Source organism: Astatotilapia calliptera, chromosome 8, assembly GCF_964374335.1.
Source record: "Astatotilapia calliptera chromosome 8, fAstCal68.1, whole genome shotgun sequence".
Classification (NCBI taxonomy): domain Eukaryota; kingdom Metazoa; phylum Chordata; class Actinopteri; order Cichliformes; family Cichlidae; genus Astatotilapia; species Astatotilapia calliptera.
In genome coordinates, this window is record NC_137429.1 from 9,572,717 (window position 1) to 9,586,737 (window position 14,021).

The 14,021-nt window shown below is 39.2% G+C and overlaps 1 protein-coding gene across 1 annotated transcript in view; it reads right to left on the bottom strand.

Moving 5' to 3' along the window:
• LOC113028244 (protein kinase C epsilon type-like) overlaps nucleotides 1-14,021 on the bottom strand; it is a 53,357-nt gene that overhangs the window by 22,035 nt on the left and 17,301 nt on the right. The window contains exon 2 of the mRNA XM_026178356.2: nucleotides 4,627-4,690. Within this exon, the coding sequence (XP_026034141.1) occupies nucleotides 4,627-4,690 (64 nt within the window). The remainder of the gene's footprint in view (nucleotides 1-4,626; nucleotides 4,691-14,021) is intronic.

Consider the following 14,021-nt stretch of genomic DNA (forward strand, 5'->3'; position numbering starts at 1 on the left):
CAGAGAAAAGACGATTTTTTTCTTTACAAAATACCTGGAACGTCTCTCAGAAACTCTTTTCACACAGCTGTTTGTCTGATTTCCACTCAAGGTTTTTCCTGCTAATAGAAAATCATCAGAACTTTCATTAAAAACCACAAAAATTAGCAAGTTATAATTTAAAATGTGAGTTATTTTATTGAACATTGAGCCCTGCCACTCCGGTGAAGGCCGATAAAGATTATATTTAATTCTCTGTGCAGATTTTCTTAGAAAACACATAGCAGCATCGGTTCACCGAAGACTTTATATAAATGGTGTGCAAAATCCCAATGAGAAGCCTGAAGACAGTGATTTCGAAGTTGCACTCCTGGTGTTTTGCACCAACTCATTCTTTCCGTTTGTATCCGGGGGAAAAGGTGCACAAATATGCAAATTCCTCCCAGGTGACTTGAAATGACTGGAGGTGGCGACTGAGTATTATTACCCTTCTTTCTTCCTCAAGACAATGACTTACTCTAATGTTTTAGGTCTCCATGGCGATGACGTTAATGCTAGGGCTGCCACGATTAGTCGACTAGTCACGATTACGTAGACTATCAGAATCGTCGACGACTGATTTAATAGTCGATGCGTCGTTTGAAGCTTTGTAAGATCACAAAAGACGCAGGAATAAGTAGTAGGATTTAAGAGTGTAATAACGGACTGAAACAGAAGATGGCAGCACTGCATGTACAAGGATGCCAGCAGCCGTTAAACCCCGAAGAAGGAGAAGTAGCTCTGTCCCACAATTCATAGCGCAGCCCAGCTCAGTTTCCAACAATGGCGGAAGCTAGTTAGTTTTACTATTATTATTCTTTCTGGGTCACAAAATAAACGTTTAACATATTTTCAGGCGAGAATGTAGCTGTGTAAACCTCAAATATCTGCTCAGTTTATCAAGACACCACATATTTTCAAAAGCGCTCCAACGTTTTCAGAGACGTCTGTTACCCACTAGCTCGATAGCTAGCCAGGGGCAAGGCTCACTAGGGCCCGTGAGACTCCCGGCAAATCGTTTTCAAACCCACCGCTGTCTTTCGCTACTCAGGTTAAACATATATAAGTCACTTAGATAACTTAAAAATGTTATTGTTTGGCTTTTTGTAGTATTTTATTTGTTCCTGAGTAAATCGGTTTGGCTGAGATTAAAGTTATAGTTTTTACACAGCTGAATAAACGTCAAGCAGACAGCTGATTATCAGAAGTGTGAGATGCTCGAGAATATACTCCGGTGTCCTGTTATATTTTAGATAGCAAGGAGTTTATTGAACTTCACCGAAACAATCTGCAAATTTCATTAAAATTTAATAAACTATCATCTTGTCTTTATTTTTAGTTAGCACATATCTTAAACACTTAAAGCTGTAAGCTAATGATAGTTATGTAAGAGCAGATGCTGCTGGTGCAATAAGCTGTACGCTGTACGTCCAATGGATGATGATCTGATTAGTCGACTAATCGCAAAAATAATCGGTGACTAGTCAACTATCAAAATAATCGTTTGTGGCAGCCCTAGTTAATACATTTGGTTGTTTTCGTATTTAATGTCAAGTACACTAGTGTATTTTTTTCCAGTGTGCATTATATGTGTGCTGAGTGGCAAATCTGTCCATGATACTGTCTATTTCCTGATTTCGTCAATTAGCTAAAAAGCATTTCTAAATTTTATTTATTTATATATTTTCATTGTCTTCAACTTTCTTCTGCTGCGTGGTTAAAAATGGTGTTCCTCCTGATATAACGTAACACTGAGTCCTAGAACCAAGAAATTCTGGCTTTTTTGTAACCGCTGCAAATCCCTTGAGATCCCCGGCTAAATATAGATCCCTTTAAGCCGGAGCAGCTTGATTATAATTTATAAATATTCAGTATTCACACTTAAGTCCTAATATTTTGCTAAAATAACATAAAATGTCATGATAAAACCCAATTTCAGCCCAAAGATTGTTAAGTAATGGTATAGACTATTAAATGCCAGAGTCAGTCAGTGAGATTCTGGGCTACCCGAGAGCTATCTAAATATCTACATGCTGCATTTTGAATTATTAATAAAACTGTGTCTCTTTTCATTTGATTAACATTTTACATTCTAAAATTATGTTTACATTTGATGATGTTAATGACTAGATGAGTTAGAAAACACTCAGAAAACTGAGCACAATGTAATGGGAGAGAATAATCTTTGTGATGTTGCATGTATATACAACAGCTATTAAAAACATGAATCAGTCCTTTGGTAATCAAACTGTATTTTATGCTTCAAGGCTAGAAAAGAAGAACAACGCTATACTAACTTGCTTGCATCATATGATAGCATGTTAGGTGTAATGATACAAGGCAGTGCCATAAAAACAGAAGAAACTGCTCAAATCCAAGTCTGAGGTTTCAGTATTGCTTAATCTGAAACTTCCGTGACCAAGTTTGGTTTGTAGGGTTGTCAACCAGCCATCATCATATCTCTGAACCTCTGAGTTACCTCACGGCCGGCCCTCTGTCCCTTCTATAAGCAGTCTAAGACCATGGCGTGTCGTTTTCTCATTCAGCATTTGAGTCGCTCGGTACTTTAAGTGCTGATGTAGCAAAGATAAGATTACAGGTGCAATTCCAGCTTGTAAGTACAATTTCAGCCCAGTTATGTACCATTTCTTTTGGACATCTAATCAACGGAAAATCGCTCAGTGTGCTGACGTGCTTATTTACACGGTCGCCAGTCACAGAGCAACATTATCATTTATTTTGAGTTGTGTGTCTTCGCACCTGGCAGATGTGAGTGCAACATTCACTCAAAACCCCTAAGGGAAATATCTTTCTGTTTACCTGCTAAAATATCCACGATGTTTACCAGCTACTCACACGGGTAGAGGGTTTTTAGAGCTTTTTACGCACACACACACAAAAAAAAGAAACACCCGCCCGATGCAGCTGAAAACAATGCTGTTAAAACAGCAAGCTGAGTGCTAGAAAGCTAAACAATGAGCTGATGATGAAATAAAATTGATGACTGATTTATTATTAATATGTTGCATTAATCTTTTATGATTCAGTACTTACTGATAGACCTTTTCACATATAAAATGCATTATGTGGGCGGAATTCGGGACGGCTGAACATTACACGTGTCACATTATTGCAAATTATCGGCTGCTTTCCATGCAGAAAAATATAATGAGCCCAGCCAATAACACAATTAACATTAAGGATAGATGCTTTTTATGCACACCAAAACTAAACTGGCAAGAAGCTTCAGTAATCAATAGATTCATGCAGACCTTATTCAGATGTTCCTGTTAGGGTCGTCACAGCGCATCGCCTGTTTCCATCTCTTCCTGTGCTCTGCACATTCGTCTGTCACACCATCTATCTGCATGTCCTCTCGCTCCATCCACAAACCTCATCTTTGGCCATTTTTCCTTCTGCCTGGTAGCTCCATGTTCTACACTCTTCTCCCATTTTAACAAGTATCTCTCCACCGCACAACCCAGTTCAATCTCACCTCTCTTACTTTGTCCCTGAAGTATCTGACTCCCTCTGAATCCTGTCGACTAACATCGCTACCACCTTGTAAACACTCTTTTCTTCACCTCCACACCAGTTAGCATGCTCGTGTCAAAAATTGGTCAACCGTCGGTATGCATGCAGTTCTCTCAACTCTAAGGAACATTTTAGTGGCAGCGAGCTACGGTTTTTAATCATACACCGAACCGCTTTACTGTTTTGGATCACTAGTATCACTCCCTTTGTTTCCACTGAGAAAACAAAGCTGTTTTTCACACACAGCTAAAAGCCTCTCTATGCTACCTGCTCGGGATCTAAGACCCAACATTTAGCAATACTTATAAACACCTGAACATATCAGTCATATCAGAGAGAAAAAAACAGAGCTAAATGCAGAATAAAAGAAAATATTCGATGCTATTTTAATGCTAAGGGTAAGGAAAATACTTACTGGCATGTTTGCCCTATTACACAATCATTCAGCCATGTGAGGTCTAAGTCATCGCAGGTAGTCCTACCCTTATCTTTTGGAGAAGGGCAAAACAGACAGTGAACACTGAATAGTTCTTGAGCATCAGTTACAATTAATATTTCCTGGGTTCCCTGACTGCCACTCTTAAACAAAAATATCCTGATTGCCTAAGGTTAGCGTAAAGGTGTTTACATACCAGACATTTCATGTATAATATTTACCAATTTTTCAGATGTGAATGAGAAGATCTGACCATTCAGATGACTGCATTTGGAAGCACTGTCATCAAAGTGCTTGCTCATAAGGGGGTCATTTGATTGCTGGGGTTTGCTCTGTATCATTGTGTTGTTGTCTTTACCTTAAAGCACCTTGAGGCAACTGTTGTTGTGATTTAGTGCTATATAAATAAAAGTGAGTGCCGCTGTTTTACAATGCACTCGGTGTGTAAGGGCTTTTAGGGTTGGCACTAATGATAAGCACTATACTATACAAAACTACATTTGTATTAAAAGACGGTTATAAATTCTTCCTTTTCATGTTTGTTACTGCCAGCTTTGCACATGTGTGCGTGCATGCGTGCATATTTTTGTGCATTTCTCTCTCCCTCTTTGTATAATGGTGCTTCGTGGTGATCTTACCTTCAGTGGAGGATCCGGACAGATCAATGACCACGTACACCTTCCCTTCCGGCTCCAAGTCAATCTGTGTAGAGGAAGAAAGAAAGAAACGGAGAGTAAATCAGCAAGAAATAACACGACTGAACAGTGAGTGCGGCACGGGGGCAGTCCTCCAGCACAAACAAACACACCAGTGCACATGCAAGAGGTCATTATCTTGACTAGATTACACTCCGCCCCGACACTCCATATTATTATGATTACACTCTTTTAGCCCCCATGTACTCCTGGTATTAAATGCAATTATGCATAAAGATTATATGTAAGCAATTATCTGCATTTTCAGATATATTGTAAACAACATATAATCAATGCAAAGGCACCACTATCTTTATTCGTCCTTCAGCTAGGTAAGTAGGTAAGTAGAGCAGCAAATTTCACACAGAAGGTGATACAGCTGTACTGGCTCAACCTTTTTTGCCTTTGGCGAGGTGAGTTTGTCTCCATCACTTTGCAGCGTTTGTGTAGAACAAAAATAAATAAATAAATAAATAAATTCAAGGACGGCATTCACTTTTTCACTTTATAACGTGGCTGCTTTAACAACCACATTCAAGCAGGATGTAAAAGTACAGAACGCATGTTAATAGCTGGTGTAAAATGAAATGGAGCTTAGCATAATACAAAGCTTCAGCATTTCTGCTGAGGTCTTTGGGGGTGATTAGAGAATCCTTCCATCCTTCCATTTTATTCCATTTATCCAATTCAGGGGTTTTTGACATTAATCTGAAGTCAAACATGACATAAGTTTGACTTAGGTAGTGCATTTCTTATGATGCTTGTGATACTATGCATGTACTCGCTAACTCAACCAGAAAACTAAACATTCCCATCGTTGCTGAATTGTACTAAAACTAATTAATCATCTTTTACACACCTTCTTACAATTATAATTCTTTTGAGTAATTTTGAGTAACAACAAAAAAAAAGTAAAATCAAAGGTTTATTTATTCAAATAATTAATCATTAAGGAGAATGCACTTGGTAAAAATTAAATGTATACCAATCAAATCAATTTAATTTGACCCTAATCTGTTAAATTTAATGTTTTACCATGTGCTCATATAACAAAAATGCATGGTACTTTGGGCATAAATCTTTTTTTATCGTATTGTGTTGCACAGACATGAGTCGTTTATTTGATTTATTTATTTGATACACCCTGTTTGTGATCATGTACAATGTTTGACATCGACCATTAAATTAGGCTCAATTTTAAGTATTTTCTTATTTTTACGTTTGTTTGAATATTCTCTATAGCTCCTGTTCAACTACATATCAAATATCAGTCGACTCAGATCTCCAAAATCTGGTAAGCTTGCGTGAACCTTTCACGCTATTCCCAGTCATGGTGCGCCCATTCATACCCAGGTGCGGCTGGATGGTAGATGAATTGGGCACACTTAGGCGCTTTACACATCAAGTATGAAAGGAATTCAGCCATCGATGAAGATGTAACCTCAACACCGCTCGTCTGTCATTCCCCTTTCCAAACACCTGTCTCATGAGAAATGTGTGTATGCGAGCAGATTTCAGCACTCACATCTGCTTCCCGAGCATGACAGATGAGGTTTGAAGACAGGCGAGACAGAAAACAGGAGCTGCAGCGGCATGAAAGGATTCTCCATTGGAAAGTTTTCTGTGTATACAAGTGTCACATGCATGTGTTCTCTAGTACAAAAATATTAATAAGAGCGTCGGCCAGTGAGAAGATGGGAGTAAAGTATTCGGTCTGGGTAAATCTAATTGAGAGGTTTGGTTGTTTTTAAGTGATTGAAACTGGATATCTTTGGTCTTTGGTCATGACTGTGTCTTCAGGAAGTGTAACGGATATGTTTTGCTATTCTCTGAGACTATCTAAAAGACAGGACAGCCATTTCCTGCCTTCTCTTCATGCCCCTCACCACGTTCCCCAGTGTGATCGGTATTCTCACACCGTCATCATTATCATCACCTTTACCACCACCTTCACTTCAACACAGTCTACAGTATCACAGCTTGATTACTGCTGACATTTGATTGTGTTTTCTTGTCAATTTTAACTCAACTGCACTGATAAACTGCACACAATCAAGATACGTACCTGCAAAATGTACTCAAGTCACATTTTTCACTGCTGTGTTTTTATAAAAGAGACTGAGATTGAGTTTTTGGACCTTTTGGAGCATTACTTAACAAATTACTGTGTCATACAGACAATCGAAGAACTTTCTGCATTAGTTTTCATGACTGAAATTCTAGTATGTTAGTACTAATTAGTAGATATGAGTGTTTCTGTGTTGCCTATGTGCTATGTGTGTATGCAGCTTGCTATCGTTACCTTTCAAGCTCGAGGCTTAAAAACACGAGGTCCTATATCTGGACGAGTGGTTGACTGGGTCCTCAGTCAACTTTGCTGATCTAAAAAATACCTCAGAAAAACCAAACTCAAAACTTTAGGAAAATAAAGGCATCAAAATAGAAAAAAAATGGGTTAAAGGCAACTCACTAGTAACGCAAATAAAGGAACAGACATTGTATGGAATACAGTCAGATTTCGTATAAACTTCAGCTTATCAATGGTTAAAAAATGAGCAGGTTGTCATCTGTGTTTGCAGCATACTGTTTGCAATGACTTGCTGTAACAGTTAGGCTAAACCAAATAGCAAGTGTCCCTTCCTGCTAAATAACACTGCTCATCCAGTGTGTGCAGCACAAGATCATTTACATACGGCGATTATTAAGCTCTAATATTAACTTCCTGCATTTTAACGTAAGGGAAATTGCTGTTATTATAGAGAGCAGCAATCAAAATGTTTATGGCTGCATAATGCAATTTAAATAAATATAGTAGAGAATTTCTTGATAGTAAAAAGCTCAGCCCAGTAAAACCTTCCTCAGCACAGAGTCCAATGAGCACCTTGGCAAAACATTCTCTTGTGTGAGTTTATGGCGAACAAATTTGCAGCACTGGCATCTTGGACAAGTCACATCGCATCCAAGTCTCATCCAAACCTTTTATTTTTAGATCACCAGCAAGCCCAATTCTGAAGGTATCTACACATTATAAATGTGGTAAGATATTAGTGTCTATTCTTATACTCAAAGATATTTAGAGTTGCCAAAACAGCGACTAGTTGATAGAGGACGTCTGGAATGAAGGCAGTATGAGATGTATGTACAGTACAGTTATAATCCATTCATCCTCTATATAAAATGAATAAATTAAAGTCAGTGTAATTAAATGAATTAATCAAAACCGCAGCTGATTAAATCACCACATCAATCATTATTTTTATTAAAAACAAAAAAAATTACATGTTATAATGAGTTAAGCCAGCCATCAAAAAGGGAGGCAGTTTCAAACTTTTAAATATTAATGGGTAAGGGCGATCTGCATACGCACAGAGACTTATTCAACACCAGCCGCCCACAACACACATGCAGTCACAGAGATGGGAGAAAGTGCAACAGAGCGAGCTGGAGAGGCAGACGACCCAGGAAGAGAGAGTGAGGAAGAGAGAGTGAGGAAGAGAGGTTTAAATCCTTAGTTAAGCTCTGGGACAGCAGCAGATCCTCTTATGCAACAGTCAGACTTGCACACAGGAGGCAGCAGCGCACATGCACACACACGCACACACGGACTCCATGCATTGCTGAACATGAGACACAAAGAACACAAACAAATAGGGGGTCCATACCTCCACACATCACACATCCTATCCCACAGCAATCAGGCACAGTGCGTGGAGAAACACACACAGAGCTACATGGACAGAAACTAACAGTCCTGCTGCCTCCAGTTGGACTAATATGACATAAACAAACAAACATGACACATTTTTTTAACCTACATATTTCCTGTCCCCTTAAAAATATCACAAAAATGCTGCTTGCTTAGATTTTTATGGTTCACAGAGTTAAAAGATACCCATGCAAATAAATTCATTAATGTGTTACATTTTCTTTTGATTCACTCTCAAGCTCATATTTTCTTCATCTGTATGACTTTCATCAAAGACCTGTCAGCTTTTCTGTCATTTTATGGTACTACTGATGTCAAGTAAAGATGGAACAATACATAAAAAGGCCAGCTTGCGTGCATTTTAGTTGTTCTTACAGCAAGAAATGTGAAAAATGCCACACATTTGGTGTCATATCAGGGGATCTGCTGCATTTCTTTGACATATATTTTATTTTTAATTGAAAATCCCAATGTAAAGGAAACTGTCCCAAGCTAAAAACGCTAAAAGACTCGAAAGATGTACTACATATGAGAGTGCAAGTATTATCCTTTTGTTTTGTGTGTCTAACACATAGCAACTGCGGGGGATTTGTGACCTATAAACGCCATTGGATTCTTCATGTCTACCCTTGAAAATGATGTGCTAATCCCCAAACGTAACCTCTTGCATAACAGCGCATCTCAGCGGGGATTTCAGCCAAAAGATGGACGCAGAGTGATTTGGAACAGAGTGGAGCAAATGGACAGCACCATCACTGATTTAGCGCTCGGATGGCACGCCATCCTGCAAAACGGCACTCTTTCCACATCGCCAGTTACTGGCCACTTGAGCCATGCTGTGCCTTCGAGCTCGTTTTTCATATCCAAAATCAATTAAAATACAAAAAATACATCTGCTGCACAGATATGAGTTTTGGAGGATGAATTAGACCATATATGCACTCACATGTATCTTTAAAAATGAAAAAAGAAGAGTTTATTGCAGTTATAAAGCAATAAATAAAAGCCATGACAGATACAGTATTCTATGCACAATGGTTAATTAGGCATCCAGAATTATACCAGCTTTGTTATATACGACCATTTTTACCATAAATCCAAACCTCAGAGTTTGGCCAAATCACCACATTACTTGTAGATTGTAGAGTCATCTAAACGCTTCCCACAGATCGTCATGACATTGATTGTTACGGTAAAGTTAAACATCCATGTAATCTGAAGGAATTAGAAATATTTATAGGTCAATGGAGTTAAACATAATAGTGGATTCTTACATGAAGCATGGCCAAAGTTTCAAACAAAGAAGTTTCAGGCTGCAGGGTGCTCTAAACACTCTGATTAAAACGGGTTTTTTCTACTCCTGGATCTGCATGACCTAAATGAATATCTCTAATATGGTCGTTTAAGGTCAGGATAACACTTCATCGCAACCCTTGCAAGCCTGGGGACAGCCACACAGAGCAAAGTAGGCTGACAATTAAGCTGAACCAAGGCTGAGTGAAGCTGCTCCCTCATTCACAATGGGTCACCACAGCAGGTAGCACCGCATGTTTGATTTGGCAGTTTTACACCAGATGACCTCCCCCAAAGGTATTCGTGTCTCCTCCTTCCTCACTTCATAGTTGAATGTGTAAATCAGTACATTATGGGGCCACTGAACCAAGGCCCATTATAAGATTTTTAAAAATGCATTATTTTGGTCCTCGAGTCATGCAAAGCTACCATCAAAGGGTCCACCAATTAATAAATAGCTCACTGTTTGTAGTAGATGAATGTGACTTGTAGTCTAAAAAGCACTTTGGGCATTACCCTTAGAACGATCACCTAACATTCAATTTCTAAAGCAGGTTTTTCCCACAGCGACCACTGTAGCAAGGAATATGCACTTGAATTGTGAGAATGATTTTCCACACTGTACCTTTAACAACACAATATTTCCTGGTTCAAAATACTGTACAGTGATAAGTCCAATCCCCAACCCCCCTTCGCTGTCGTTTTTACACTTTGCAAAACCATCGAGACGGCCAGACTGGAGCTTATGATGGGCCAGTTCTGGCTTAAGCAGGGTTTATGCTTTCCATGTTCGTATGCCTGCTTTTTTTGGGACCACACGGACTTGTCTGCATAGAATTTACATTACCAATGTACCAACCACACATGCACCCAGGCAGCGAATTTCAAACGGACTTGAAAGAAGTATAACAGGAATGACTACTCGGCTGTCGGGTTTCTAGCTGTCCACATCCGTGATGAGTATAATTGAGGCTTTATGAGGCTTCTGGCTTTTAACACATCTGTTACTGACCTTTTTTACACTCATATTAAAAACAGTCTCAGTCAAATCAGGTGACTTAGTAGGGATCCACCGATTCCCATCCTCAAAAAGTGGATCAGGTGAAAACAGGACAATTCAATTCAGTTTATCTCGTTCTGCTGGGGAGTGAGCGTAGGTAGCATGGAGAAAGCTAAAAGTATGAGTTGCAACAGTCTGGATGCATTTCATGCTTTCTCTGCCAACAGTTTCTTTGTTTGCAAAACTTTTTGAGGTAATCACAAACCACAAGTGAGTCAACACAACTCAACATCGTTCTTGAACGTAGCCAATATTTTGGTATCACGTGACCGCCCAAAAAAGTTGCATTCCCATATCCCAGTAAGACAAACCAGTGATTCAGTATCTGCATATGAACAATACACACACCACAAACTGCCTAATAATACTCATCATGGACGCTGTGAATGCTGGCTTTGCTTCAAACTGAAGGAGAATAGATCAGTACGGCTTTTGCTGCTTTTACTGCTTTAGCAAGCAAACACACCTGTCTCAATAAAACATGAGAGTTAACCACTTCTTGTTTTCTATGATTATAACCTCACCTCTATTTGAATTGTCATGGTAAATGGACTGGTTCTTATATAGTGCTTTTCTACTCTTCTGAGCACTCAAAGCGCTTTACACAACTTGTGCATTCACCCATTCACACAAGCACATTGTTCTAGGTGCTGTCTAAGTAACATTCACACACATTCATACTCCAATGGATGCATCGGAGAGCAATTTGGGATGCAGACTAGGGGAAGCCAGGAATCAAACCACCAACCTTCCAATCAGTAGATGACCTGCTCTACTGCCTGAGCTACAGCCACCCCAAATGTGTCATGCCGAAACGCCCAGCAGTCCATTCATGACTAAACAAACGTAACACGAGTCTGCTATTCTGAACCATGAAAGATCCCTCGAGCTATTCACGAAGCCACAAGAGCATTGTACTGCATCAATAGGCTTATCAGTGAGTTTAATCATGCAGTATCTCAGAAATAATTTGGTCAGGTTTGGGTTGTTATACCAACCTGAGCTCTGACAACATCAGGAGGAAAAATAATAACTTGCTCTTTTTTGACTTGGTATTACCTCATTAATTTTGTTGCTAGAAAAAAAATTAAATAAATAAAATACAAATTTAAAGCTGCAACATGTTGTAGGCTTACTCACTACCATCAGGTTGAATAATTCAGAATCTACTGAAAACTGAGCCTTTAATGTAAAAGTGAGGCCAGAAAAATGGGAACATTTTGACACCAAGTGTGCCTTTGTGTGCTACAAGCATTCTTTCACACATCCAAATTCTGTAATGTAGTTGTAACAGAATTGTACTAGTATTATTGAGGTTTCTCACATGGCATCACACACTCTTTGCTTGAGAGTTGTCTGCCGCTGTTGTCTAGGATGTGACGCCACCATGTGCTAGGGAAACAACAGGTTGGCAATGGTAGCTAGCATATTTCCACAGTTGCATTTCGTTTTTTCTTTTATGATCCTGTGCAAATAATTGCTAACTGCTAGCCGAGGCGTAAGACAACTTGAAATAATGTGACTCCAACCGAAAAGCTAAGGCTCTCCTTCTAAGTAAAAAGTTTTGCCAACATGTTTTATAAGGTGCAACTACAGAGAGTAGCTAGCTTGTTTCCAGACAAGTCCTTCTCTTCCATTCAACATGCTAGCAACCAAAACAATCATAAGAAGGCTTTGGCTAACTGACTGGGGAATACACGTTTTCCCCTAGCAACATGTGATTGCCAGAGGGTCACTGACATGTGTGAACGGGGCTTTACTTATTTGAGCCTACACTGTCAACATAGCTGTCACAAGTCCAAAATGGCAGACAAGCAAAGGTCACATGACTGAAAAACCTCATTAGTTCAGAAAGCTGAGTAACGTTATGTTTGTAAACATCTCATTAACTACAGAGGCTTGCATTACCCTTCTAAAGGCTACCTAGAGGCTAGCATGTTAAAAAAAATCCTCTAATAAAGCAAAATCTAATATTTTTTTGCCACTAAAATGTTGTTTTTGCCAGTTATGCTGGTTGTTTTCAGAATATAACGCCCTGCTCTGTTTCTGATGATGTTTTTATATCAACAGTGACTCAAATGACGAGTGTCATGGGTGAAGAATCATCCCAGATTGTGTCTTTCCTTCCTTATTGTCTCTTTTTTTAATCATATTGTCTTCATAATAGATGATAAACAAAGCTGGAAAAGTTGGCTGATTATGTAGCGATGGATCAGATCACATTAAGGCTATAATGAGATAAGAGGTGACAGTATCCTATCCTAGGCAATAGGCCATATGTTTCTTTAATGTAGCTTAATTTCTACTTTTTTACTTGTTAATTACAGGTAATACCAATCATCTGTATCTTTATTTTTATTTTTTTAAGGACATACCTTGATTATTTGAGTTTAATTGACAAGTTAGGCCAAAACTGACATTTGTATTAGGTTATTTATGAATAAGCTTGTCTCTTCACAAACTTTATTATATTATGGCTCAAGTAATTATCACCGGCTATTTTCCTGGTTACATCATTAACTGTTCAGCCGATTAAGCGTCAAAGCGTGGAGAGAACAATCTGTTTATTAATTTTCTCCAACTGATTAATCGACTGACCACTTAAGCACTAATAACTTTACATTACTGTGACAGGAGATTGCATCCACATCACCAGCCCTGTTAAATGAATTGTAATGTGACTTGGATTTAACCTCCTGCGTGCACAACCACACACCAACACCGAGGTTCCCCGCCTCACCAACAAAAGATGGGAGGAGGGAGAGCCGGAGAATCTAGTTCGCCTCATTAATCTTGTTAGTCCAATTAGGACACTGATACAGCCAGAGAGATAGATAGCTTCACAAGCCCTCTCTCTCTCTCTCTCTCTCTCTCACACACACACACACACACACACACACACACACACACACACACACACACACACACTCACACATACAGGAAGCAGAGTGTGGTTGAGCTCTCAAGGCGTCTGGGGATTTTAAAATGGACTTCAGAGAGACGTTAGCGTTAAACACACGTACAGTCTTAACTCTCTCGCATCGGTTCCATCTCCTCGCTCTCCAAACACAAAAATACACTGCTACAATAAAAGACACACACCATATGCAGCAGCACCGACAAGCACTCAACCAGGCAGACAGGGCACTCAAAGCTTGCATTATATCAATACTGTGGAGCTAACCCCCTCCCACTCTCCATCCAGCTAGCTCACTATCTCTGTCCAGCCAGACGGCTCTCTGTGTCTCTCTCAGGAGCATTTAGTCTCAGTGACAGCCT